We start from the raw sequence: 27,932 nt of genomic DNA, 5'->3' as shown, positions 1-27,932 counted from the left end.
TTACTGTCTGCAGAGCACTGTACTAAGCGCTTGGAAAGTACAGTTCGGCAACATATAGAGACAATCCCTACCCAGCAATGGGCTCACACTTAACAAATGCCAAAAAAAAAAAAAGATAGGACTTTCACATCCACTAAACCTGAGCCCTTGTCACTTCCAAATATAGTTATCACACTTGCCAGGATCTGTGAGTGTGCTTGCCTGATGATTCAGGACTTCTTTTCCTTCCAGATAGTCACCATCAGTAGTCTGTCTACACAGAAACAACTTGATTGAGACTTGCTTAAAAACTTGCAAGTGACAAAACCATAACCATGTTCAAATAATATTTGAATGAAAAATTGGGGTGTCAAAGTCAACTGAATCCATTGCAGTGATTAAACAAAGCCCATTTTAGACTTGTACCTAGTTCCAAAAGCAGGTTTGCCCACCATTTTATTTAATCCAGTTTTCGTTTATTTAGGATGATCTCAGCTAAAATGTATTCATCCCTAAAGAAGTGGTGACCAGTGCTTTTCTATATCCTTGGCATGGAAATACTCCTTAAACTAAATATTCTAAGAGTAAATTACTGTTTTAATAATGAGTTTTTTTCAACTCACATTGTAACTTTTTCAAAATTTCAGGGCAGGGCTCTGCTCCATTGGGCTTGTGACCGAGGACACAAGGAGCTGGTTTCAGTATTGCTGCAGTTCACAGCTGACATTAACAGCCAGGTAAGGGATGACAGAAGACAACACTTGTATGGTGCTCTGCATTCTGTTTTCTTCAAGTCATATTTATTATTCCTATAAGCCTCAATCTGTTGGTGAGAGTGAGAAAAACGTATTATAGGAATAAAGGGATTGTCCAGTAACAGTTTTCAAGACAAGAGCGTCCCTTTTATTACTCTGAAAAAAGTCATTTACTAGAGAGTACCATCATGTCCTGAAAGAGTTAATAGATGAGAAGCGGATTCTGAAAATATTTTATTAATGCTCATTCAGCAAAGATTCGATACCCAGTAACTTCTTCACAGGATCTTTTAATTTGCTTAATGTCAGGGCTTTATAGAAGCCTCCTTGAGAAGGCAATTCCATATAAAAATATTTTAATATTGAGCTTCTTATTCTAAGGTTATTTTTCATTTTAACAATTTTATGTACCTGTGGTTTTTCCTGCTACTGAAATACAGCTACCAAAGTGGGTGGGAAATCATCGGAGAAAAAGCTAGAGCAAACAGTGAATAAAAATTTAGGTATGGAAATGTACACTAACTTTTTCAACTCAAAAGTCACTAAAAATGTACTTGGACTTTTTGCAACATTACATAGCCACATATCTTCCAAGGATGCGCTGAAATAGAAAAATACTTGGCTATGCACAAATACAGTTTCTTGAATTGCTTTTTGGTTAAGACACTTCCTAGTAAATACACTTGCTCTTACACAAAGTTGTTTGTGAGGGAATTTTTGTGACTGCACTTTGGATCTTGGTTTCCTTCATTTCCAAAGAATGGTAACTTGCCAAACAGTCACATTTCCTGGAAAGTGCCTCAGTCAAGTCCCCCTGATTGCGGTGGCCACCCTCAACTGTGTGACTGCTGCGGGGCAAGCTTGTGGTATGGGTAGGGAGGGTGGTACTCCCAAGGTGGCAGAGATGCAGCTGCCTACCACCATCAGCATCCCAACCCATCCTCAGCCTTGAAGATGCTGCCATCCAACTCATTGGGTAGCATTGTTCAGAAGTAGCGGGAAAGAAGGACGCATGCCTGGCATGAGTTTAAACTGTATTATTATTTTTTGGCACGCATTTATCAATTATGTTAAGCACTTCTAATGGCAGGCACTGTGCTAAGAGCTGGGGTAGATAAAAGATAATCAGATCAGGATCTCACAGAATGAGGGTGCAAATTGAGGGAACTGAGGCACAGATTTGCCCAGAGCAGGCCACTGGGAGAGCTAGAAGTAGAACCCAGATCCCATGATTCCCAGGCCTGTGATCTTTCCATTAGGACGTATCTACAAGGCGTCAGTTTAGTCGGTCCCCCTACTTATTATCCCAGCTAAGCATTCTGGCTTTGAGAAACAGCGTGGCCGAGAGAAAAGATCATCGGCCTGGGAGTCAGAGGACCTGGGTTCTAATCCCAGGTCTACCATTTGTCTGCTTGTTGGCCTTAGTCAAATCACTTAACTTCTCTGTGCCTCGCTTACCTCATCCATAAAACAGGGACTGAGACTGTGAGCCCCATGTGGGTCATGGGCTGTGTCCAACCTGATTAGCTTGTAAGAGCACGGGCTTTGGAGTCAGAGGTCATGGGTTCGAGTCCCGGCTCCGCCACATGTCTGCTGTGTAACCTTGGGTAAGTCACTTAACTTCTCGGAACCTCAGTTACGTCATCTGTAAAATGGGGATGATGACTGTAAGCCCCACGTGGGACAACCTGATCACCTTGTATCCCCCACCCCAATGCTTAGAACATTTGCACATAGTAAGCGCTTAACAAATGCCATCATTAATTAATTAATTAATTATCTACCAACCCTTTTCTATTGTACTTTCCCAAGTGCTTAATACAGTGCTCTGCACACAATAAGCACTCAATAAATATGATTGATTGATCTACCCCAGCACTTAGAACAGTGCCTCGCCCATTATTAAGCACTGACCAGATGCCATAAAAAAATTTCATTCTTGTGCCTCAGTTTTTTCATATGTAAAAGGAACAATGAATATCTCTTCTCCCTCCTCCTTTGACTGTGAGTGTCGTGTAGGACAGGGACATGCAGTACATGCAAAGAAGAGACTTAAAAAACAGAATCGTTTCACCTTTGAATAGGAAAATAAGGGCGAACTGACTTTTATTAATTATTCACTGGTACCTCACAAGCCCCACCAAAAAGAAATCTGGTTAGAAATGCAAGTTATTCCCTACAAAAGAAAAGGACTACACTGGTAAAGCAAAACACAAGAAAAGGAAGTTTATTCCCAAATCCAGGTGCTTTGGGAATTTATTAAAGACACTGAAAAACTTACAATTTCTAGAATAAGAAACTTTAGGGATCAGGCGGTATGTTTTTTATTTTTACTTTAAAGAGATGTTACCTTTGAAAAAGCCTGCTGCCAGGGAGTTCTTTTGAGTGTTAGTAATTAGCTCTAATTGTATTCCTGACTCCTCTTCTGTAAAGAGGTGGTAAGTGATTTGCCATGGTGGGGGGTGAAGGATTGGGTGAAACAAAATAGACATTCCTGCTTTATGTTGAAAAGGGACATTTATGTAATCGAATTACCTAAATCCTCTGAGCCACAGGCCATTTCTCAGTGGGTGGCTAGAGAGTAAGAGAGAGAGAGAGAGAGAGTGTGTGTGTGTGTTCCTGTGCATATGTGCCTGTAATGTTTTGAGAGGATCTGTTACCCTCAGAATCCAGAGGTTATATCACAGCGAAATGAAATCAGCAAGTCAAGAAACACACAAGGTTTCCTCTTTTCTGGATTCCCTGAGTGTTTCATTGTACCCACAGGGAGTGGACCTCCAGGCTGTGCTTGAGAGACTTCTAAATTCAAGAATCTTCAGAAAACCATTTGGTTCTGGGATTCCCCCATGCAATCCTAGTCATGATTCTTGGGATCTGATCTGGAACCCTTCTGGCTTCCTTGTGCCCTTAGAATCTTGGCCTCATCATCCCAGGGATCCATGGGTTTGGTGACTTAGTAGGGCCCCACCCAGGCTAGATCTCAGTCTCAGTCCGACCCAGTCCCGACCCTTACCCACCACCAGCATGTGGAACTCCTTTCCAGCACATATGCAATGTTGTCGTATGGGATAGTGGGAGTTGTAGTCCTGATACTCAATGTAAGTTCCACTCAATCTGATGCTGAGTTGTAGTCCTGATATTACTGTGGGTTACATCTGCAGACACAAATGTTGCTAAAATGTGTATGTCATCCATTAGCCTCACTTTCCCAAGGCCTTAGTACAGTGCTCTGCACACAGTAAGTGCTTAATAAATATGACGGAATGAATGAATTGCAAGTTAGTGTCTGAATTAGCAATATATTATAAATATGAACCCAGTAATGTGGTAGAAAGCAGTTCCTTTAAGGTATATTGGGGGAAAAGATGATAGATCGGATTTTGTGCTGCTTGATAAATTATTGGAACAATGGAGTTTACTGTTGTTTTTCTAAGCAGTAGTCCACGTATACCCAGGGAGGATAAGATCATAGTGGCAATAGAGGCAGTGCCATCTACAAACTGAAGGACAGCTCTACTAGTGGGAGTTGAAATATGTGAGAAGTTTGAATAATAACAAAATAGTCATGACATATAGGGTGGTTACACATACCCTAGTTAAGCATCTTAAAAAAATGGACGTTTAAGAAATGGAGGTTCATTATTTGCTGACCTCTATTCAAAATATGTGTCACGTTACCTGGATAATTTTATTTTTCTCTGATTGTTATAATGAGGCTGGCTATATCATTTTTAAATGTATAAAAAGATGAGATGAATTTGAGAAATAAAAATAGAGTGATGATAATGTTGAACTCTGCTCTTAGCAGTGCACCCTTGGTAGCTAGAGAAAGGAGGAATCCTCCCTCTGCCCCTTCTGATTCTGTGATTGAAACAGGCACGTACCTCCTGGGCTGCAGCTGCTTGTACTATCACTTGCTTTGTTCCACCCCAACATGGCCCTTGAAGCCACGTTGAAGAGCTGTTGTAGGGAAGAGAAGTGGCAGCAGCCGTGCTCACAGCTGAATTGTCAGCAGTGTGTGCCCACGTCCCCCCCACCCCTAGGCCTGCTCCTCAGTAGTCCCGGATGCCCTCATGAGTTTTCACTTTGCACTGTGCTACCTTCCATTTCCACTAAATCCATTTAATTGTCCCTTCAAGAATCAATCGTATCCCATTCTCTCCTTCTCCGTTTCCTACTCCCCCACCTCCCCCCATTCAGGGGCAGAATCAGATTCAGTTATAGTAATTATGGTGATATCTCAGTTGTTTATGTTTGGTGTCCCACAGCCCTGAGGTAACTAAAAAAACCTCATGGAAAAAAGTATGCCATTATCCAGGTAATTAATTGAAGACAGATTGAGCCCTCCTGTACCTCATGGACAGGTTTGATTTCCTTGCCACTTCTGTCACCCTCAAGCAGGCCTGGGTGCAAGTAGAAACCAACACTAAAGTGAGTAAGGGATTAAAAAAATTATTTACCAGCTTTATATGCACAGCACCTTTTTCTGAGGCACTCAAAGCACTTCACTTATATTGCCTCATTTATATTCACAGTGGCCTTGTATTGTATATAGATGGCAGGTGTTATGCCCATTTTGTACCATAATTGAGAAAATTAAGGCACAGGGAGTTGCCCAGCAAATGCTGAAATGTCATATAATCGCTCCAGGGCAATGATCTATGGGGCATGTGGCAGGCTGTTCTTTTCAATCATTTAACTTCTAGGTATAAATTCCAAATGGTAATCTATGATGCTCCATTTCATCCCAGGGTTTACAATCTCAAGAGGAATGGAAATTAAGTCAAAATTGGGACATAAAATTCTAATGCAGAAGAGAGAGGAAGAATCAGATGATGATGTCTGCAGCTCCTAGTCATTGACAGAATGATCAGATGCATGCAGTGTTGAGAGACAGGGACCCTGCAAGGAAACTGTTACCTAGTCAGAAACCAAACACAGTGATGTGAATGGACTTAGATCAGTCATGTAGGTACCAATGTTCTTGCCAAAAGCCCAGATTTCACAACCCTAAAGACCCTAAGATGTCTCTAAGGAATCTCTGGGTCCATGTATCAGCAATTGAAACAGCCAGCCAGGGATTGAAGCCCTTCCTTGTCTCCAGGGAGTCCTGAGATAGGTTTTAACAGCCTCAGCCTGCTACCTGAAAGTGTGATTAGGTTGCCTCTTTAAAGCCAGTCTGGGCACCCCAGAAGGCACCAATGCACAACCTGCCTAGGGATGAAATGTTGTCTTATGAAAACATTCAGAATCCAGGTGGAAGGAAGGAAGGGTATGTCCTTTTAGTAGACACTTTATCCCTTTGAATTAGGAATTAGAGCTGTTTTGGATGGTTCTCTTCCCTCTCTCTGTAAAATCACTCTGTTCTGCCTTGGCCTCTAGATTTATCCAGACTTTCTCTGGACAACAGGAGACCCAAACTAGATTGCAAATCTAGTTATCCCACATGGTATTATATTACACTTGCTTTTAATTACCCAAGGAAGTCACTTCACTTATCACTTGCGTTGAATGTCATAGAAAGCAGTCTATAGGAATGGAAAGAGTCTTGTCAATCCAGTTTAGAGAACATGAACAGTATGACTCCTGAGCAGGCTTTGTTTATTCTCTTTCTGTTTGCCTCATGCCAAAAGAGTAGCTTTATTTTGCTTCTGAGCTTGATCTGACCTTGCTATTGATGAGATTAAAAAACACAAAACAAAACAGAAGATTCGTAGCTGCTTTTCCTTTACTCCTACCACCTTTCATCAGTAAACTGAGGCGCTCCTGGCTCTGTCAATTCAGATGCTAACATGCTTCTGAATTTCGGGGCTTCTGGAGTCAGTCTCACGAAATAGCTTTCCTCCTTATAATTCCTTCTTTCATGTCTTTATTGGAAAACTCTTTTCAAATGGAGACAATACAAACATAATAAATGGCAGAGAAGGCTCATCTCCCTCATGACTCAATACTTCTCAAACAACATTATTATTGACTGGCCTATTGGTTGCCAAAAAGGAAAATCAATTTTATTAGAAGTAGTTGCCTGGCCACAGATCATGGTACTAGCCCAGCAAAGACAGGCTGATTTTATCAACTATCTGAAGACTAATTTCCACCATTAGCCAGAAACGAAGTAGGAATTATAGATATGTCAAAGTCCACTTGAGATTTTTCTGTCATTTTTTTCCTCTTCATTGCTCATCTCCAAAAGAGATATATGTCTGGGTATTCTTTCATTTCACTGCTGCCTCTAAGTGCTACAACAGGGATACAGATAAATCTAATGGAGTTGAACCCTGGAGTTTTAAATATTATTTTCATCTGGGGAGAAAGTACTGGAATAGCTAGCTCTGTTATGAATGTTCCTTAGCCTTTCTTTTTCCACAGTGCACTCACTTTTGCGGATTCCACCTCCCCTTGGCGTTAGGATGGTTTCTAAATGCGTCCCCTCCACCCAATTTTCAAGTACTGAACTTTATAAAGGTTAAAACTGCCTCCATGGCATAGTAAAAGGAGCCTGAATACTGATGTTTCAGTTTAAGGATTTGTTCTGGTATTTTTAAAAAGGAGTGCTGCAGTGAAGGGAATTATTTTTTAAAAATCATCCCAAGTAAGGGAAAATTGTTGATGTGAATAAGATAATTTAATGTGGAAAATGATCAGCATCTCAGATGAGTTGGCTTCTGTAATTTATTCTTTAATAGAAGAATTCTTCAATTTGGGGATTTTTTTTTCCATCCTTTTTTCTTGTGAATTTATTGGGCTTTTTTCACCACAAGGACAAATGGGATAAAAAAAAGTTGGAGGGAAAAGAGTGATGATCCTTGGGTTAATGTCAGATTTTATTCTGGGTCTGAAATTGGACCCAGCCGTGTCCCCACCGGCAGTTCAAGGTTTTAGGTGTGCTAAGTATTCCTCACCCCAACCTGAGCTGGTCACTGCTGGCAGTGAAGGATGTGCTTGATCCCTTCCATTAGTCAGAAAAGAGATTGAGGCAATTCTTTCTCTGGTCAGCAGCATCAGACATGGCAGGAGCCAAGGTAAAAATTTCCAGGCCCCATACCCAATTTCCAAGACTAAAGCTGCCGAAGGAAGAGGGTCAGAAACAGGACGTGGGCCTCTACTTCCTCCCCATCCCGGTTCAGATTATTTGGGTTTCTGAAATAGATTGGATTTCCAATATTTGGGATGTTTGGAGAGAAATCAGATTTTTTTGAAAAGCTGAGAATTTGGGATAAAATAATTTAAAGTCATAATGAAATGCTTTAAGTATTAGGCAGCATTATCCAACTGCTCGCTGAAGACGCTTTAGGAGCAGGTTCCTATCCTGCACTTCTGACACTTGCCAGGGGGTTTGAAATCCATTAGCCTAAAGAGAAATATCTGCTTGGTAAAACAGGGTAGATTTCTACATTAAAGCATTGACTTGGTGCCAATGACATAGTATTAAAAGTGGCACAGCTCCATGTCGGTATGGAAAGCTGGCTGGCAGCAGGTTGAATTCTAAATCGTCAGCATAGTTCTGTTTTCAAACTTCTTAGTGCATAGACTAAAATTCTTCCAGCTTTTGGGGAAATTTATTTTAACCTCAGCTAGGTTGAGGCTTAGGAAAGTTTTGTTTTGTTTTCTTGCATCTCTCATTTTCAAATGCATAACTGCTTCCTTATACCTTTTTGAAAATTAATTAACAATACTCTTCATGAGCATCGATACAACATTTGTAGAGAGAACTGCAGTAAAATGCAATTACCTCCAAGAAGGGAAATACTTTAATCATTGATGATTTGTAGTCATCAATGAGATATAAACCCAGAGGACAGCAGTATATTCCCTTCTCTATCATAATGCACTTTTGAATTAATTTTTATCATTCCTCGTGTTATGAAAGTGAGGAATTAATAACCCTAGCCTAGAGAGAATCAAAAGGAATAATAATGCAGCCTTTAAAGAAGATACGTCAAAGAACGATAAGGAGGTTGGAGATGTATGCAGTTGGTCAGTTCTGCTGAATCAGGATTTATCATTGCACATTTTGAGTGTAATACTGCTGTGGAAATTAAGGAATGTTTTCTTAACAACATGTTGCATTGGGCACAAGTGAGTACTTGAAGTTGAGGTTCTCCAGGTACAAAACTCCCATATTATGGCAGAACTGACTATATTCAAATCTTTAGTTTAACATTTGGTTCATGATTAGGCCTCTCAGAAGAGAGGGAAAAAAAAATCAATGAACCCACATTAAAAAGAAATGTGTTAATATGACTGAAAGTTTGTGCCATTTCTTTCTTTCAGTAATTTTCCTTAGTAGACTATTTTCCTTAGTAGTACAGTTCAGCAATTCTCACAGTTGTTAGTTTTTTATGTTGTCTATATGGAAAATCTTTTAGGTAAGATGAAAAACTGCTGAGATCCTCCCAAATTCAACAGTTGAATGATGAACTCAAATTTGCTACTTACTGACAGTTCTTAAAGAAGGGTAATATAATGGATGAACTTTTGAAATCTCTGGCCTTCACCTTTCCCAAACCTATTATCTTTATAATAATTCCCCCAAATATTATATGGGAGATTCTCTGTGGCTGGCAGCACATTCATAACCTTTCTTTGGTTTGATGAAAGGGCTGTTCATAATTGAGATTTATAATAATAATTGTGGTGTTCATTAGCGCTTACTAAGTGCCAAATACCGTACTAAAGCTGGGGTAGATACAAGACAATTGGGTCAGACACAATCCCTGTCCCACACAGGGCTTAATCCCCATTTTACAGATTAGGTAATTGAGGCACAGAGAAGTGAAGTGACTTGCCCAAGGTCACACATCAGACAAGTGGCAAAGCTGGGATTAGAACAGTTATTGTTGTACTCTCCAAATGCTTAGTACAGTGCTTTGCACACAGTAAGCACTCAATAAATGTGATTGAACGAATGAATGAACAAACGAACGAACTGTGGTCCTCTGACTTCCACGCATGTGCTGTTTCCACTAGGCAATGCTGCTTCTAAATGATGGTAAATTAGAAGTGTTCCTTTTAAGGAAACCCCTCAAAAATAAAGACTAGTTCCCATTTCAATTTGTTAGATCACAAAATAGTTAAAATTTGTACAGAATGTTTTCTGAACCATGAACGCAGTACAGTCATACATAAACACAATGTGTCTTCTTTCGATATCTCAAAACTAAAGGTATTTTTCCAGAAGTTTTTTTGGGAGATACCCCAACACTATAAAGATGCAAAGTTTTTACCCACATGCCCCCCTCTGCTTCATGCAGTGCAGTATGGTGCTGGAATGGTTACAGATGTGACCTTTCTAATAGAGAAGTATTTAAATAATATTTAATTAGAAATATGGTGAACTAGTTGATGCTTGCCTACAGAGAAGCAGTATATTAGTAAATCTAATAAATGTATGTCCTGGCTTCATTTATAGCAAAATATTCCAAACTATAAGAATGAAAACATTTTAAACTGGAAATGTCTGTAAGTTTGTAAGGAAGTATTTTGAAGCTGTTAAAAACTTTAACAGGTATCCAGACCATCAAAATTGTACCTTTTGTACTTTTATGTAATCGTTTTTACAGTTAAAATGAATAATGATGGTGTTTTTTAAGAACTTTGTCTTAAAGTGAAGGAAGGAAAGTTAAGGGACATACTCTTTGGTTGTCATGCTTCCCACTGTCCAGATGGTCCTGAAAGGTCATTTGAAAAATGTAGGTTAATGTGTTAAATCTCCTGTATAATTTGATGATGCATTTTTTGAAACACTTTAGCCTCATTCAGGTATATCCAGTTTACGGAAAGTCAGGTGTGAAAACATGGCTATTTTGTAGAAGCACAGCCCTTTTAGATAGCCGAGCTGCTTTTCCAGCTGAGTGCATCATTGTGGATATAAACACAATCTTAAAATCCTTTCTTTAATCCTGGGTTCCATCTCATAATGCCAGGAAAGCTGTTCTTGTACACGGATCCAAATTTACTCTCCCTTTGCATTTTCCTCAGTATGTATTGTTCTTGAAGTAGAAGTGCTTAACAGTACTTGAGCTTTTCCCTGTAGGACACAAATCTTTTCACTAAAATAACTAAAGAAGTTCCTTACTTCTGGCATCCCACTGTTTCCATTGCTTATGCTTTGATTTTGTGCTGTTTTTTAGCCTGTTTGGAACATAGTCATTTTTATGTAATAGTTTTCTGTTACGTTAAGTCAAGTTTAATCAATCATATTTATTGAGTGCTCACTGTGTGCCAAGCACTGTACAAAAGCTCTTGAAAGAGTACAGTGTAACAGAGTTTGTAGACATTCCCTGCCCACAATGGCCTCACAGTCTAGAGAGAGAAATGTGTTGCATGTAAACTATTTGTTTAACAGTTACCCTTCCTTTCTTAAAGGTTTGGGAAACAGTGAGTGAATAACAAAGTAAGTGACCAGATATCATTACTTTTTATCTTGTAATAGAAATCGTGCCATCCAATTATGCTTTATGATTTTTAGCTTCCATTAAGATAAATTCCATTATCAGTGGATGGGAAAGGTAAGAAAATTATTTTTAATAACAACATTGCAGCGTGGCTCAGTGGAAAGATCATGGGCTTTGGAGTCAGAGGTCATGGATTCAAATCCTGGCTCTGCCATTTGTCAGCTGTGTGACTTCGGGCAAGTCACTTAACTTCTCTGTGCCTCAGTTACCTCATCTGTAAAATGGGGATTAAGACTGTGAGCCCCACGTGGGACAACCTGATCACCTTGTAACCTCCCCAGCGCTTAGAACAGTGCTTTGCACATAGGAAGCGCTTAATAAATGCCATCATTATTATTATTAATTTTAGCATGTCAGTCACTATCATAGTTTACCCCAGTACTGTCAAACACCTGCTGTTTGATTGACTGATTAATTGTTTGTACTTTCTAGGATTAATCCAAAATCTATATTTCAGAAATGACAAACTGAATGAGCTGTTTTGTTAAGATGAGATGTCATTCTTTTGAGAATCCTGCCAGATGCAGAGTCAGTGCCTTTAACCTAGAAAATGTGAGAATTTCTATGTAATATACCTTTTTAGTGAATCTTTTCCTTTTTGATTTAGTAAACAAGGCCATCTTGTAAAAATAATATAGTTTGCAGGTACCAGTCCCTCTAGTTAGCTTCTAAACCTTCATTATTTAGAATTTTCATTGGCCAGGTAAATTTTTCCCATTTATTTATACACGTTTTCCATGTATTAAGGATATCCAAAAATGTGTTAAATTAGTATACCCATTCTCTACTGGAGTGGGTATTGCCTTCTTAGGGACATTTCATTGATTTGCCAGCTAATTAACTATTATGGGAAAAATCCAAATTGGATGTATATAGATAATAAACCAAAAATATAATAATTCATATCCCCAGAACTGGTTTTCTTCTCCCTTTTTATTTGCCTGGCTTTCTTGGATTATTAAAAACCTATCAATGGCATTCTTACTATTAGTTTTGACAAGTTATTCTGAGGAGACTTGGAAGTAGCCGCAAACAAGGGATACTAAAATGGCAAGGAACCTTTTGATCTCTTTACTGGAAGGGCATGTTTGGGAAGTTGAAGCAAAGGGGGAAAGTCCAATTACTAAAAAGAAATAAAAAGAAGGTAAATGAGGTCATCAAAGTCAGAGAAATTGGTATTGGCAGGTTTCTGAATGATGTTCTTGGATGAGCAATCTTTCAAAATCCTTCCTTGTACACTGCTGCTGTTCTTTTATTTATTATTAAAATAACATGATCCATGAGGAGCTTGGGGTGACTCTCGGCCTAGCTAATTCTAATTAATCCAGTCAGGGAGAGCAGCAGGGTAAGTGGAGCAGTCTATCGGATTGAAATTCATAACTTAATTGAGGTCAAAGTCCCAGCCTGGGAGAACAAAAGTCTTTCGCTAGGACCAGGCAGATCAATAGCAATAAATATCTGGCTTGGATACAAGTAGCTTATAGTGACAGATTATCTGACACTGGCCAGAGGTCTTGGTTCTGTTAAGGACAAAGTCCTGAGCATGGACAGTATGCCATGGCTCTTGCTGTTATTTCTTCTATACCCATTGACAGTGGATAGAAGACACAGACTATGTAGAGAACTCGACGAGCTAGGGAAAAATAGGGTGTGTGACAAATCTCTAATGGCTTTCATTTTTTAGTACGAAAAATAAAAATTTTCAAGGAGCAGGCCTCCTTCAAGGACCACAGAGGTTTCTTTCATCTTAGCAGTAAGTTCAGAAGGATTTGCAAAATTTAGAGTTTGTTCACTGGAGAATTGTCAGAACTGCTATATGCGGAAGAGAATATGATTTATGTCTCCCCCATGAGACCCCATTTATAGACAGTAAATGTATCTATGCACACACATAACATGTAAAATATGAGAATTGGAACAATAAAATATAGTTCAAGTAGCATGATGGTAAATTCCAGAATTTTACTCTAACCTTTTCTCTTCCATCATGACCCCAAATTTACAAAGTATTTTGCCTATTATTTTTGCATCTGTCCTTACATTCTACTCTTTTTTATTATTTATCAACCCAAACTTGGGGTGAAGTTCCAGTTTCCATCAGAGCTGTAACTAGGAGAATTAACCCTGTGATGTCCAATTTGAATGTGCCTGCTAAACACTTTTGTCCCATGTCACGGGCCTTTAACACATTGAGCCCAATTCTCCCAAGGTTGAAAGGATGTGCAAATTCAGTTCCAGAGCACTGTATCTGGAAAAAGTGTTTTAAACTCCCAAAGTTGTCATCATGTTTTTGGTGTACTATGACTCCTACACAATTTTATGTTCCTGAATGTATTTGCTTCTAAAAAATAGGAAAATTTAGATCATTTTAATCCTTAATTTTGAGCTCCAAAATTTACATAAATCCTTTCCTTCAACCAGCTCAAATCAGTTTTTCATAGATTGTTTCACTCTGCACTAACTGAGGCACAGAGAGGCAGATGGTCACACTGTGAATCAGGGCAGAACTGGGATTACAGCCTGAGACTTCTAATCACATTACCTTTTGGAGCACATTCTGCCTCTATGAAGTGCTCCAGAAGAAATATAAATATAGTCAGACAGTTTGCTTTAGTTTTGAAAACAAATTCTTTTTCCTTGGAGGCATGTGAATAAATATTTCTCTCAAAGGAGAGTATTGGTTGAGCCAGCTTATCAATTGGGTTGGTTCCTTCCAGGGTGCCAGAGAGACTAGTAATAGTAGTAGTGTTTATTAAGTGCTTACTTCCTGCAGAGCACTGAACTAAGCTCTAAAAAGATCGGAATGGCTTGGAAAATATTCAGAGACTGACCTGCCAGGGAGGACACTTGTGCCTTTTCAGATGGATCCAGGCTATACCTCTTCCTCTGAGAAAGAATGTATATTTGAAATTGTTGTATATATTTTCCACATAGAACAGTTTGACTCACGGTGCTATCCATGGTCATTTCCCAGGAGCTCCGAGTTCCAATGCTGCTTCTTTCCCATTGATTTCTAGGTGATGAGTCTAGTGGCGCTAGTGATTATTTATTGTTTGCCAGATGCGAGTTTAGATAGCAGTTTTCTAGGAGGGAATTTTTATGGGCAAGTTATAAATCTGTAAAATGAATACATTTTAGATTCTGAGTAGAAATGATAACAAAATGGGACCTACCTTAATGTTTTGTGGATTGCAGAGCAGGAAAAATACTGAAGAAATAATGTGGGTGGGAACACACTTTCTCTTTCCAGGGTTTTTCTGTGCTTTTCATCTTTCTGTTGGCACACAACATTAGCACTCTTAGCAACAGGATTATTTGTTCTGCCTAGAATTGTTTAAATGCCACAGGTCTAAAAATTGTTCTCCAGGAAATTTATCAGGTAGAGAGATTCCTGAGCAGCTTGATACTAAAGACTTTGTACCATAGATAAATTGGATGGGCTCTTAAATGAAGGTTATGTATTATGAGACCACAGTGTCCATGTTGAAGTGACTTATTACCCTTGACAAATATCTTGGCAAGAGCCTGGTTTATTTTATGTGGTTGTTGGTTTATATTTGAATTCTAATAGAGCATATAAGAAGCTGTTTTGATATGTTAATGTTCAAAAACGTGTTTTCCTTTGTTAAATAGGGATTTATTTTTATTTACTCATTCTTGCAGCCTCTTCATCAGCTATTCACTCTCACTGCTGTGCATCTACTCTCTCTCTCCCCCTCAGTCATTCACCTAACTACTCCCTCTTCTCACCATCTGCCATCTTCTCCCACTTTCCCATCCAATCAATCAATCAGTTGTATTTTTGAGTGCTTATTGTGTGCAGAGCACTGTAGTAAGTGCTTGGTAGAGTAAATTACATCAGTATAACAGACACATTCCCTGCCCAAAATGAGCTTACAGTCTGGGGTTGGAGAAAACAGACATTAATATAAATTATGAATATATGTGTAAGTGCTGTAGGGCTTGGGTGGGTGTGGTGAATAAAAGGAGCAAGTCAGGGCAATGTAGAAGGGAGTGGGAAAAGAGGAATTGAGGGCTTGGACAAGGAAGACCTCTTGGAGGAGTTGTGCCTTCAGTAAGGCTTTGAAGGTGGGTAGAGTAATTGTCCGATATGAAAAGGAAGGGCATTCCGGCACTTACTCTGTTTCTCACTTAGCAAGCTGCCCACACTCACATTATCCTCTGCCTGTCTTTGGTATCTCCTTGTCTTTTTTGACTCTCTGTTTTGCTCTTTGTCATCAGAAGATGGAAGGGAGGCCTGTTGGGGTTTTTTCTTGCTCAGCTAGAGAGGTGAAAGAGCAGAAGAGGGAAGAGCATGATGGAGGAGAGGGTATTGAATAGGAAGGGATTGGACACATGGAACCATAGAGAAATGATGTTATGGTTTCATATAATAGAATGGTTTCATTGCATTCTAGTAAAACCCCACTTTTAAGGAATTTTCACAATGTAGCATTTATTATGGCTAAGGCTGAGGGCAAGTGCACAACTGATTTTCTGATCTTCAGAAAATGCAGCGTTTTTGTATCCAAATCCCTAACTCACTAATAATGGTTTACTCAAAGTGTGTAGTGAAAAACATTCTGGCAGAACCGAGTGTGTTGTGTATAAATCGTTATTCTTTCCAGAAGGGGAAATAGAATCTCGACTGTTCTCATTGTATTGGGATAGAATATATTGGGGAAGATAGTTTTTTCACCCATTTAGGGAAGATAATAAAAAGAATACTCAGTTGCTGACTAATGTCCTTTACATACTGTGGAAATTTGCCAACATATCATTGTCCTACCATGTCTTACCTACCCCTTTTTAATGATGGACTATTACAAGATTTCCTGTCTTAAATAGATTTTTAATTGTGCATTTCAAACCTTTCACTCTTTTGTTCTCTCTTATGAGAGCTTCTTCCTGTTGGATAAGTGCTCTGATAGGATTGCTAGAATAAATTGTGGAGCTACTGGATATCATTTCTCCATTTTGCAAGTAAACTACTAGGAGAATGGTCTTTCATGAAGGAGATAAAAAGCAGTTTTCAAATGTGTTTTAGACATTTGTGATTGGATATATACAGGGACACATTTTCATTACTTCTTCTGAGTTGTCTTCCCCAATAAATTAGAATCTACAAGCCAGATGATTATTCCTATATGTCACCCCACCCTGCTGCTCCCATTCCAGTCCTAAGTCTTTGAACAAGATGTATACACTGCCTTCACTGTCACTCCTCCGACTGTCTTCTTCGCCCACTACAGTTTGTTTTCCACCCTCTTCACTTAGACTACACTGTCCAAGGTCACCAGCGACCAAAACACTAGTCTCCAGTGACCTTCCCTTTGTCAAATATCCTAAGTTGACATATCCTAATATCCTAATTTAGGGCATTATTCTGATCCTCCTGACCTAGGCTGGCCGGATTCCTTCCCTTTCTGTCCATCCAGTGACCACTGTCATGCAATCAATCAATCAATCATATTTATTGAGTGCTTACTCTGTGCAGGGCACAGTACCAAGCACTTGGGAGAGTTCTCTCTCTTCATAGACCAGCGGGACATCTGCCTCAGAACTTCTGGCCTCCCACCTTGCCCCTTTCCAGTCCATACTTCACTTTGCTGCCCAGATAGTTGATGTAGAATGGGGTTCTTCCCATTCCTTAAAAGCTGTCAGTGAGTACCCATTCCTCTACCCATCAAGTGAAATCTATCATATTTATTTAGCACTTACTGTGTGCAAAGCACTGTATACAAAATGCTTGGGAGAGTACAGTATAACAGAGTTTTATATATATATATATATATATATATATTGTAAGTGCTGTGTGAGTGGGGCGAATAGCAAAGTGCATAAAGACTATATCCTGAAGTGCAAAGGCAGTGCAGAAGGGAGGGTAAGTAGGGGAAATGAGGGCTTAGTGAGGAAAGGCCACTTGGAGGAAATGTGATTTTAGTAGGACTTTAAAGGCAGGGAGAATGGTGGTCTGTCAGATGTGAAGGGCGAGTAGAAGATTCCCAGCTATTCTTAGCTAGGTTTTATGGATTCTCCTGTCAGGAATGACGGGTGAGCTTCAGCCCTGAGATGTCGGAACTGAAACCCTGTGTGAAGGAATGGATTGGAGTACTGAGATAGCGTATAGCACCACTTTCACTTTTGACTGTCCCCACCAATCATGTTTCTGTTTAGATATATAATGCAACAAGCAAGTAGCTATGTTTAATAAATCTCTAATAAACTCAACAGTGTAACGAAGGCTGTTCCTAGTCTCTGCCAGGTTCAGTCAGTCAGTCAGTTGTATTTATTGAGTGTTTACTGTGTGCAGAGTACAGTATGAATGAGCAGGTAGGCACGTTCCCTGCCCACAACGATCTTACAGTGCAAGTTGCCGGCTAGCAAAGTTGAATTCTGAATTATAAGGATTTTCCAACTGATCAGTCATATTTAGATGTTGGGCAGAACAGGGAGTTTCAATGTAGTGGAATTTCTGCCATAGTCATGGAGAAGGAAAAAAATCCTGTCGAGCCTTTCTTTTATTTTCTACCAGTGGTCAAGAAAAGAAATCAGATCTGTTTTAGGAGGAAGTGTAAGAGGTGGTCCCTTTGCAGAAGTAATTCATTGAGACTCAACATCGGATTTGGGTATGACTGAAGGACATGTATCAAGAAGAAAGGGAGTGAGGAAATTATGTCAGTGGTTCATTGCCATTTTTTTTTGAGAGGAACAGATTAAATTTGTTTAAGGCATTCAGAGGAAAGCTGTTCATTCATAATGCAGTTTTGATATGTGGGAAAAATTTTACCCTGCTAATCAATTTTCCCATCCTACTTTAATTTTTCTTATTTCCCCTGAATAGATTAATCTTTTTGAGAAAACAGAAGAGCATTTCAGTATTGAATGACTAAAAATCATTTGTTCCTCGTTTTCATATTGCAGAGGGAATCAGGTCTTTAGATAATTTTTTGTTCACCAAAATAATCTGACAGGCCTTCAGCACAATAGCGCATGTGAATCAAGTTCAAATTACTTTGGGTTCAGAGAGTGCCCATTGTCACCTTATTTTCACATCTTAACTGAATTATAGGGCACTGTCAGAGTGTGATGACCTCTTATAGTAATTTACCCCTTCTTAATAGTCCCCTGACTACTTTGCCTCTTGCGGTTGCTGCTGAACACCACAGGGCTGTTGACTTCTTGCTGTAACTGAAACCATAAGGTCCTGTTCTTCCTTGGGCGAAGCTTCTTTGTGAAAAATGTTGGTTTTAGCCAAACATTCAGCTAGCTATGCTAACAGGTACTTCAGGTTATGTTGGCAGCATTTTTTGGGTAGCCCTGCATTGTTGCAACTTAAAAAAAATAAAAAAATTCTCTTTCCCAATTTTTTTCTGAGCATAGTATTGGAATAATCAACTCATTTGTTAGACCTCGGGCCTGTAATTTGAAAAGGGATGCTATGAGCTGTGGAAACGTGCACTGGGGACGCAGAAAGAATGGTCTGCGATGGTATGTCGCTACCATATTTCTATGCAAAATTGTAAATGCATGTTTCCTATGTAACATGTTCTTCTGCCAGGAGATGAGATTAAATTTTGTGCTACTCCAGACAACATTATAGTAATAAAAGCTAATAAATGCTACTTGCAATATAGAATTGCAGTGGGTGTTGTTTCCTGAAATTGTGTAGTGTAAACTCACGGAGTGGCTTTTTGGGCAACTAAAATATAGATTCCTGCTTCTCTTCAAAGGACTCCAAAACGTTATTTCATGCCTTAGCGTATTCTGCTTAAATCACTGAAGTGTTTGGGGTTATTTTATTTAAAGAGCACACCACTGTAGTAATATTTCATTTTATTTGAGTCCCCCCCACTATTATTATTATTATTTTCTAATGCCATCGAGTAGTTTCCGATTCATAGTGATTCTGTGGATATATTCTCTCCAGAACATCCTATCTTCTGCCATAATCCGTAACCTTGCTAACGGTTCTTCTGGTGTCGTCGTTATGGTTTCTATCTATCTAGCCACTGGTCTGCCTCTTCCACATTTTCCCTGGACTCTTCCTAGCATTTGTGACTTCTCCAGAGAATTAGTCCTCCTAATGATGTGTCCAAAATATGCTAATCCAGGTTGAGTCATTTGCCCTTCCAAAGACCAAATCCCCCACTATGCCCCCAGATTTTTGGTGATCACAGAATTGTTACCAGTGAGTGACATCTGGGCAATGACAAGTTAACTCTAACAGGGCGAATATTGGAGTGAAAACCCCAAAAAGGCATTTACTACTAGTTGATCAGCTCAGCCTACTTCCTTCTCTGCCTTTAAAGAAAACACCTAAGAGGTTTCAGAAAAATGCTGGGCCAGCAATTTAGAGTCAGCTTTTAGGTTTTACTCTGGGGATAGGACTTCACGACAGCAGAATCATTACTTTAGACTTGCCTTCTAGTTAATAGGGAATATTTTGGCACTCTTTCTAAATGGACACTGTGTCTTGAAAAACGAACAGTTTAGGAATAGATCGAGTAGCCTGTGGGTGTGATGACGTTTGTCACTGTGCTCCTTCTTTTTAATTTTCCAGGCTCTTGCAGACTTAATCCCATGAGCTTCCTTTTAATAACAGAAAAGGATATGAGTTGTCTGTGCTGTGCAGACTGCCACTTGAAGGTTTTTCCTTCCTAAGGAGCTCTGTTAATGCAATTCAAGGCTCTTTCTCAGGGTGCTTATTACACAGTCTTCCAAGACTGCTGCAGAAGGGTGAAGTGCACTGTGGGTTCAAGGACACACTCCCAGTTTAATGTGCGCAGGCATGCTTCAGCTCCTGCTCATTCTCTGATTGGCAAGGTTAACTCTGAGAGACTGCAGCTTTTTAAAGTGATTTGATTACACCCGCTACTTTATCCCATTCGCTTTCCCCTCCTCCCCTTTCCAGCACCAAACTACCACTCTCTGATCCTTTTACTACACTCCTTATTCCACTAAACCATTCATTCATTATTTCATCCCCACGTACTACCTTTTTTGAGGCTGAATTTTGGCATTTTGCAGAGTAAATCAAGGAATCCCAAAGATCAGTTTAAAGCATGGTGCTTTGCCCCATGGGAAGTGTCCTGTCCACATCACACAGTCACACTTTCATGGCCCACACCTCCATTGTTGTGTCCCTCAAAACATTTGCAAAGACTGAGTGGGGGTTTTGAGGTGTGCTATCCAGTTATATAGCCAGTGCAGTACAAAGTTGCTTACCTCGGTGACTGGGATCCACATGGACTGATTATTTGAAGTAAGCCTCGTGTGGGTAATAAAGTTGAAATAACTAAACAAAACTATCAGAGCAACCACCATTCTTCAAGGTTCCATACTTTTAAATACTACCTGATTCCTTACTCACCTTCTCCCATAGATATTTCGTCACAAAATGGAACCAGTTGTTCTGTGCCATATTTCTACAATTCAGCCTCTCTTCCATGCCAAAGCCCAGGTGCTGACCCTACCATTTCACACCTGAGTTACTGCACAAGCCCCTTTGCCAACCTCTCTTCCTTCTATCCTACCAGCGGCTAGGATCGTATTCCCCAAGGGTCATTGTGAGCATATCACTTCCATCCTCAGAAGTTTATACGTGGCTACAAGCTGCCCCTCAGATCAAACTAAAATTCTTGCTCACCAACAGGCCTCACTTGGTTGCCTTTTCTGAAACTAGTCACACTTTTCCAGAAGTTGAAAATTTGGCAGCTCTTCAAAGATTAAAGGATGAGGATTTCACTTAGCGAATAGGTCAAAAGAGAAAAGAACCTTAGGAAATCAAATCATCATACAATTAATTATTTAGCATTAGCATGCATACTGGATTTTCCTGAATGGAAGGATTTTCCCTAGTGTTAATGAAATACTTGTAATTAACCAATCAGGCAACCAATTTTTTGAGTGCCTGCTATGTGCAGAACACTCTACTAAGCACATGGGAAAGTACAGTACAGTGATGTTGGTAGACTTGTCCCCTGCCCACTAGAGAAGCAGCGTGGCTCAGTGGAAAGAGCACGGGCTTTGGAGTCAGAGGTCATGGGTTCAATCCCGGCTCTGCCAAAGCTGTGTGACTGTGGGCAAGTCACTTCACTTCTCTGTGCCTCAGTTACCTCATCTGTAAAATGAGGATTAAGACTGTGAGCCCCCCATGGGACAACCTGATCACCTTGTAACCTCCCCAGCTTTGTGCTTTGCACATAGTAAGCGCTTAATAAATGTCATTATTATTATTGTTATTATTATTATTATTAGTGCTATGGGGCTGAGGGTAGGGTGACTATCAAGTGCTTAATGGGTACAGATCCAAGTCAGTAGGAGACTCAGAAGGGAGAGGGAGGAGGGGGGAAAGATGGCTTAATGGGTGAAGGCCTCTTGGAGGAGATGTGATGCCAGGAAAGCTTTGAAATACTAAAGCCTATCTTTTGTATTCACCAAAAAGAAATTAAGCGCGCACAGATACAGGCTAATTAGTATAAAAAGAAAGATATAGCAAGATACCCTCTGCAAGGTTTTAAAAGTTTCATATTTTGAAAGTATTTGGGGATTCATTATTTTACATGCATCATCTGTTCCACGTGCCTGCTGGCAACATACCCTTTTGAACCCTTCTGATACGCTTATTGAGGGCTAAATTTTTTGATGAACTTATGAAGAAACCCAGTAGAGAAACAGTACATGTACCAAATTGGGATCTACCCTGTTGTTTTTAATGTTATTTTTAAAGGTGTCAAAAATATTTCCGCTGAAATGCCCTCATTTGATTTTGCTCCTCTGGATCCACTTTTAGTGTCTGTGGCTGCAGTTGAGCTGTTGTAGTTGAGATCTTAGCTCTCTGAAGCAGGGCCTTGACCTCCTGTGTAGAGAACTCTGCATACAAAACTATCTCCAGTGAAAGAGCAAACAGCATGGGCTGAAATGAAACCCCCTCCACCCCCCAATTTATTAAACCTTGACATACTGCATTACTTAAGAGTTCTCAGGGAGAATTAAAACCCTTTTGACTTGGTTTTGCAATGCAGGGGAAATTTTTAGTGACATTTAAAAGGTTTCTCTTGTGTTCCTCTAATGGGATAAATAAAAAAGGCTTGTTTTAGCCCAGCAAATGGGGGGACAATCCAATTTCCCTGATTCCATCAAGACACTCTTAAAGCATTAGCTCGTGCAGTAAAAAAAACTAGACTGACCCCCTTCGCCTGATGGCTTTGAAAAGTGTCCTGATGTGTAGGTATTTGCCCGACGCAGCACACTTGGTTATTGCTCTTCCAACACTTTTTTTTCTCTGTGAAGGAAAAAGATGCCATGAAGCTCCAATAAATGTCAGTTTATATTATTGAAATATTGTAGCTGTTACAGAAGTGTCCCCTAGTAGCACCTCTGATTGGAAGCTCTTGTCACTGGGAAATGAATAAGAAAACTTGCCAAATATTTTAAAATCAAAAATCTAATTTAAGGAAAAATATGGCAAAAAGGTGTAGTTTCATTGGTATTGATTTCCCCTTTTTTTACCAGAACAAAAAATCAGTGTTTCAGTGTTTATTTCAAAGAAGACAGAGTAGCAGAAGAGAATAAAGGGACCCATGAATGTTTCCCATCTGGTTCACTCGTTCAGGGTTTGGACAAAACAGGTTGCAGATCTAGCAGTGCTTTTGAACAAGGTGAAGTGCGCTGGTGGTTGTCAGTCCAGGCCTTAGACAGGCATTCATATGATCATTGACACTCCCTTGCTGGTGGTTTCGAAAGTTCAACTTGAGGAAGGCACAGTGCAAGGAGCAGAAGGGAGAAACCTTATCACCTGCGTCTCTGCACTCCCTGCCCTACTAGAATATGGCTTGAGTGGTCAAAGCTGTTACCTTTGCCCTGTAGCTTTTGAAGGCAGAACAGGCAGCCATAGCCCCTTAGAATTAGATAGGGGTTAGCAGAACTTGAGATGCTCCAAGATGCTGACCAGTTCACGTCCCTCCTTTTAGGTGCAATGGAAATCTCTTTAGTCGTAGTTGAGAGCAGACTCTGCGCTGGAATCCCTTTAGTCATGGCTGAGAGCAGCGTCTCACCTGTCTGGGTTTATGGAGGGGTCACACTACTCCCAGTGCACCCAGGGACACTCTATGTCTCTTCCCGCCCTCTCCCTCCCCTCTCTCCCTGGACTCACTGCTTCAGGCCTTTCCAGGGTTTGGGTTTTTGGTTGGGGTTTTTTTTCCCCCATGCAGACTCCAAGACAGAAAGGTGGGAGATTAATTTTCTTCACTCGTGCTCTGAGGATAGAGGTTTTCTGCACCCCACCCGCTACCAGTCTGACCTCTATGTTTTACTCTTTCTCTCTCCTTTCCCCTCTCCCTCTCTCCTCTGTCTCTTTGTCTCTCATTCCCTGGTGCTCTTTTCCCATTTAAACTGCTCCCCAAATTTGGAAAGAGCATACCTGTAGTATGAAAATGAAATTATGTCTTTAGTCTGGTTAAAAAATATTGATAGGCATAGTATTATTGATATTCAAATGTGCATGTTATTAAAATCAATAGAGAGTGAAAATGAACATTCTCCGACTGGCCAACAAACAATACAGTAACAGTACAGTGCCTTGGAATCATATGATGCCTGTCCTTCAAAGTGATCTGTCGTTGCATAAGGCTTGGTCTGCACTGGCCAGGTGAATTAAAGATTTAAGCAATTTTCTGGTTGATTTCCTCCATAATGACTGTTCCACTGGGAAGATCAAAATATTCATTTGAGGGCAAGAATCATCCAATGGGGCTGTCTACTGTCTACATGGAACAAAACCACCAGATAACCAGGGAACATGTCTGCCATTTCTGTTGTATTGTACTCTCTAAAGTGCTTACTACAGTGCTCTGCACATAGTAAGCATTCAGTAAATACCATTGATAGGTAATTGCTGAATCCTCCATTTAATTTGGATTGAGTAGATGGGTCATCCATCCACATAGCATCCCTGTGTGAGAGAGAGGTAGTAGCATTATAGCAATCCTACAAGTGGAAGATTGAAGCCTAGAAAAGCCAATTCACTTGTCCAAGAATACCTGTTGCAGAACTAGAACTATACTGAAGTCCCCTGGTTCCCAGGCTAGTTCCAACCCACTCTTAATCAATGAGTGGTATTTACTGAGCACTTACCATGTACAAAGCACCGTACCAAACGCTGGGGTGAGTACCATATAACAGCAGACACATTCCCTGCCCACAACGAACTCACGGCTTTTGGCTCAAGCTCCCAATCTGGGAATTGTCTTTAACTTCTCCCCTTTTTTCAATTCCATATTCATGATGTCACCAAATGCTACCAGTTTTTTCCTCCACAGCACTTCCAGTCTCTGCCCTTCCTTCTCCATTCAGGCTGCTACCATGTTGGTCCAGGTACTTGTGTCCCAGGGTGACTATCACTGATCCCCATGCCTCAGCCGCTCTTTTCTAGTCTTCATTATGCTGCCCGAATTATCTTTCTAAAATGTTGTTTTCCACCTGTCTCCTCACTGCTCTAAAACACCCAACCATTTTCCATTCCTCTCCACATCAAGCAGCAACTCCCTGAATCACTCAATCAGCAGTCTCCCTCTTACTTATTCACTCTCTTCTCCTACTGTACCCATCCTCACAATCTTTATTCCTCTCAGTCAAGCCTACTCACTGCTCCATTCTCACCTCTCCCATCACCAGCCTCTTGGTCATGCCCTCCACCTTGCCTGGGATTTTCTTCCCTGTCATATTGACATATCAAACCCTAATTCTCCCCATCTTTAAAGTCCCTCTAAAATCACATCTCCCCAGTATGTAGCCCCTCTAGAGACACCTAAGCACTGAACACTCAATTATGTTCGTAGCAAGTCACTTAACTTCTCTGTGCCTCAGTTACCTCATCTGTAAAATGGGGATTAAGATTGTGAGCCCCATGTGGGACAACCTGATTACCTTGTATCTACCCCAGCATTTAGATCAGTGCTTGGCACATAGTAAGCGCTTAACAAAGACCATCACTATTATTTTACATATCTATTATCTCTTTCTATCTGTAATTCATTTTAATAACTATCTCCCCTTGTAGATTGTAAGCATTTTAGGACAGGGCAGGGATTATATATACCAATTATTTTGTACTCTCACAAATGCTTAATACAGTGTTCTTTACATAGTGGGTACTAAAATGCTATTGATTATTATTGTAAATTATTTATATTGACTGTCTCCCCCTCTAGACTATAGGCTCATTGCAGACAGGGAACGTATCTACCAGCTCTGTTGTATTTTACTTTCCCAAGCACTTGGTACAGTGCTCCGCACACAGTAAGTGCTCAGTAAATATCATCGATGATGATGATGATAACTAAATTTAGACTGTATTTTGGATACACATTCTTTTTTTCGCCCCAGTGAATGTCTTTAGGAATGACTCCTGTTCATAAAATACTCAACTCCAATTGGCCTGCCTCTGAAATTGACACTGCAGAATTGAGCTAACCATAAAGGAAAGAATGATGTTCTTACTAATAGAAGGCTGTTTGTTCTGAACTGTCCTTCAGTCTGTTCTGTGCCATTAGATTGGTTGTAAACTTGTTGAGGCTAGGCAACTGAGTTTTTAATTGGATTCTGTGCTCTCAAGCACCTAGTACAGCTCTTCAGACACAAATAGGCCCTCAGTATATGCTCTTGGTAATGAGGCTCCTATTATTTTCAATGACTTTTGAATCTCAGTCAGATTTTTAAGAAAACAGGGAGTTTTCTGCAGAGCATGTATGACTTTCTCAAGAGTTAGAATGCTGTTTGTATTCATAATTTAGTTTGAAAACTAAATATAGATTTGGCACAGCTGTAGGTTATTAAATAAGATAGGGCAGTCAAGATTTTTCCTGTGTCCCTCCATTTCTCCATCAATCTTCTAGAGATCCATTTAATAATCAACTCCCAATGTAACCTTTCTTTATTTCTTTGAAAATCGGCTGTGAGGTAAAAGACAACCACCCTTCTTGGTGTACAGTGCTGGGATTTCACCTCAAGGCCAGGAGTAGAGCAGGGTGGCTCCCAGAAGGAATATTATATAGGAGAGGCCAGGACAGTGGTAGTAGTGGTTAATCTTTATATTTCTACCTCTGTGTGCTGTTCTGATATTCGACAGCCGGTCGGTCGGTCATGGGCCGGGTGCCAGCAGTGACTTTACAGGCTTTGTGGTCCAGATTATTTAAAGGAGATTAACCCTTCTAAACCCCTTAGATTTTAATTATTTCTGTATGTGGTTATAAAACCCGCAGTCTGCTAGTTTGAGGACACAACTGGCCAAGCCCTCATCCTTAACCTGGTTTCCACAACCACATAGTTTTAATTCTGCCACCAGAAAGGCTGTGTGTTTGCTTTTCCTTGTGGTTACATTGTATTCTTCTTTACATTGTGTTTTACATTGTGGGACTAGTTCCCATTTTGTTACCAAGATGACTACAATGTCAAAAGATAAAAATGTGACCAAATTAGAAGTAACTATTTTAAAATACTTGCAAAAATGCTCTTTGATAAATGTTAGAAATATAGTGTCACCAAGCTATAGCCCAGGACCTAAAAGAAATCAGTTATGGATTCCAGATTTCCTCTGTGAATCCTCAGGATGAGAGAGGAAGATTCAAATCTCCAAGACCCATGTGGGCCTTAGGAGGAAGGGAATCCTCAGAAAAGTGGGGATTAGGCACAGATGCACAAAGGGTGCACAAAGCTTCTTGATCTGCTGGGTCCTGTCTCCACATTCAGAAATCCAAAATAATAATAATAATAATAAAGTGATCACTGAGTGCCAGGCACTCTCCAAAGCACTGAGGTAGATACAAGTAAATCAGGTTGGACACAGTCCCTGTCCCACATGGGACTCACAGTCTTAAGCCCCATTTTACAGATGGGAGAGCTGAAGCCCAGAGTAAGTGAAGTGACTTATAGTCACACAGGGGCCAAGTGGTGGAGCTGACCCAGGTCCTTTGACTCCCAGTCCCGTGCTCTATCCACTAGGCCACATTGCTTCCCAAGGCTCCTGGGGTAATAGGTAAGAGAAAGTATGGATAGATACCTTACCACTGTCTTAGAATACTGAATGGATCCCCATTTTGCCCATCTGCTCTAGAGACCCCAAGTTCAACTGCCACCCAGCTCCCTCTTCTGTGTATTTGAAATGTAAAGCCTTTTGAGGGATTTACCCACAGCAGTTGGGGAATATGGGCAAGTATGCCAGAACATGAGATGTGGCCAGAATGGATGTAACCCTTTGTCACAAATTTGGGGTTTTCATTGTAAATTGTTTTTCTGGTTGTGTTTTCGGTAGTCTCCTAGATGGGTGATCTCTTTTCTCTGCTTATTTCCTAAAGCTTCCAAGTGGACAGACTTGGGCTACAGTGTAGGCTGCTCAGACTAGTAAGGATGGGTTTGGATGTGTCCTTTGTCTGAGAGGACAGAAGAGAAATAGGTACCAATGGCTTTCCCAGCTCTGTTACCCAAGAAGCTCTGAAGTCTAGTACAATGTACCGAGCATAACCCCTGAAATAATGGCCACCTCATAAGGCGTCCAGCAGGAAGTGGTATTAAGTATTAAGTGGTATTAAGTGCTCAATAAATATGATTGAATGAATGAATTAATGAATGAATGAGCCTGTATATATGTTTGTCCATATTTATTACTCTATTTATTTTACTTGTACATATGTACTATTCTATTTATTGTATTTTGTTAATATGTTTTGTTTTGTAGTCCGTC

The 27,932-nt window shown here is 40.1% G+C and overlaps 1 protein-coding gene across 1 annotated transcript in view; it reads left to right on the top strand.

Moving 5' to 3' along the window:
• The window catches only part of ACBD6 (acyl-CoA binding domain containing 6), a 115,433-nt gene that overhangs the window by 59,541 nt on the left and 27,960 nt on the right, over positions 1-27,932 (top strand). Inside the window, exon 6 of the mRNA XM_038758597.1 lies at positions 627-716. Within this exon, the coding sequence (XP_038614525.1) occupies positions 627-716 (90 nt within the window). The remainder of the gene's footprint in view (positions 1-626; positions 717-27,932) is intronic.

The sequence above is a fragment of the Tachyglossus aculeatus genome, chromosome 16 (assembly GCF_015852505.1).
Source record: "Tachyglossus aculeatus isolate mTacAcu1 chromosome 16, mTacAcu1.pri, whole genome shotgun sequence".
NCBI classification, from domain to species: Eukaryota; Metazoa; Chordata; class Mammalia; order Monotremata; family Tachyglossidae; genus Tachyglossus; species Tachyglossus aculeatus.
Note: the sequence above shows the minus strand (reverse complement) of the source record. Positions and strands in the feature narration are given on the sequence as shown.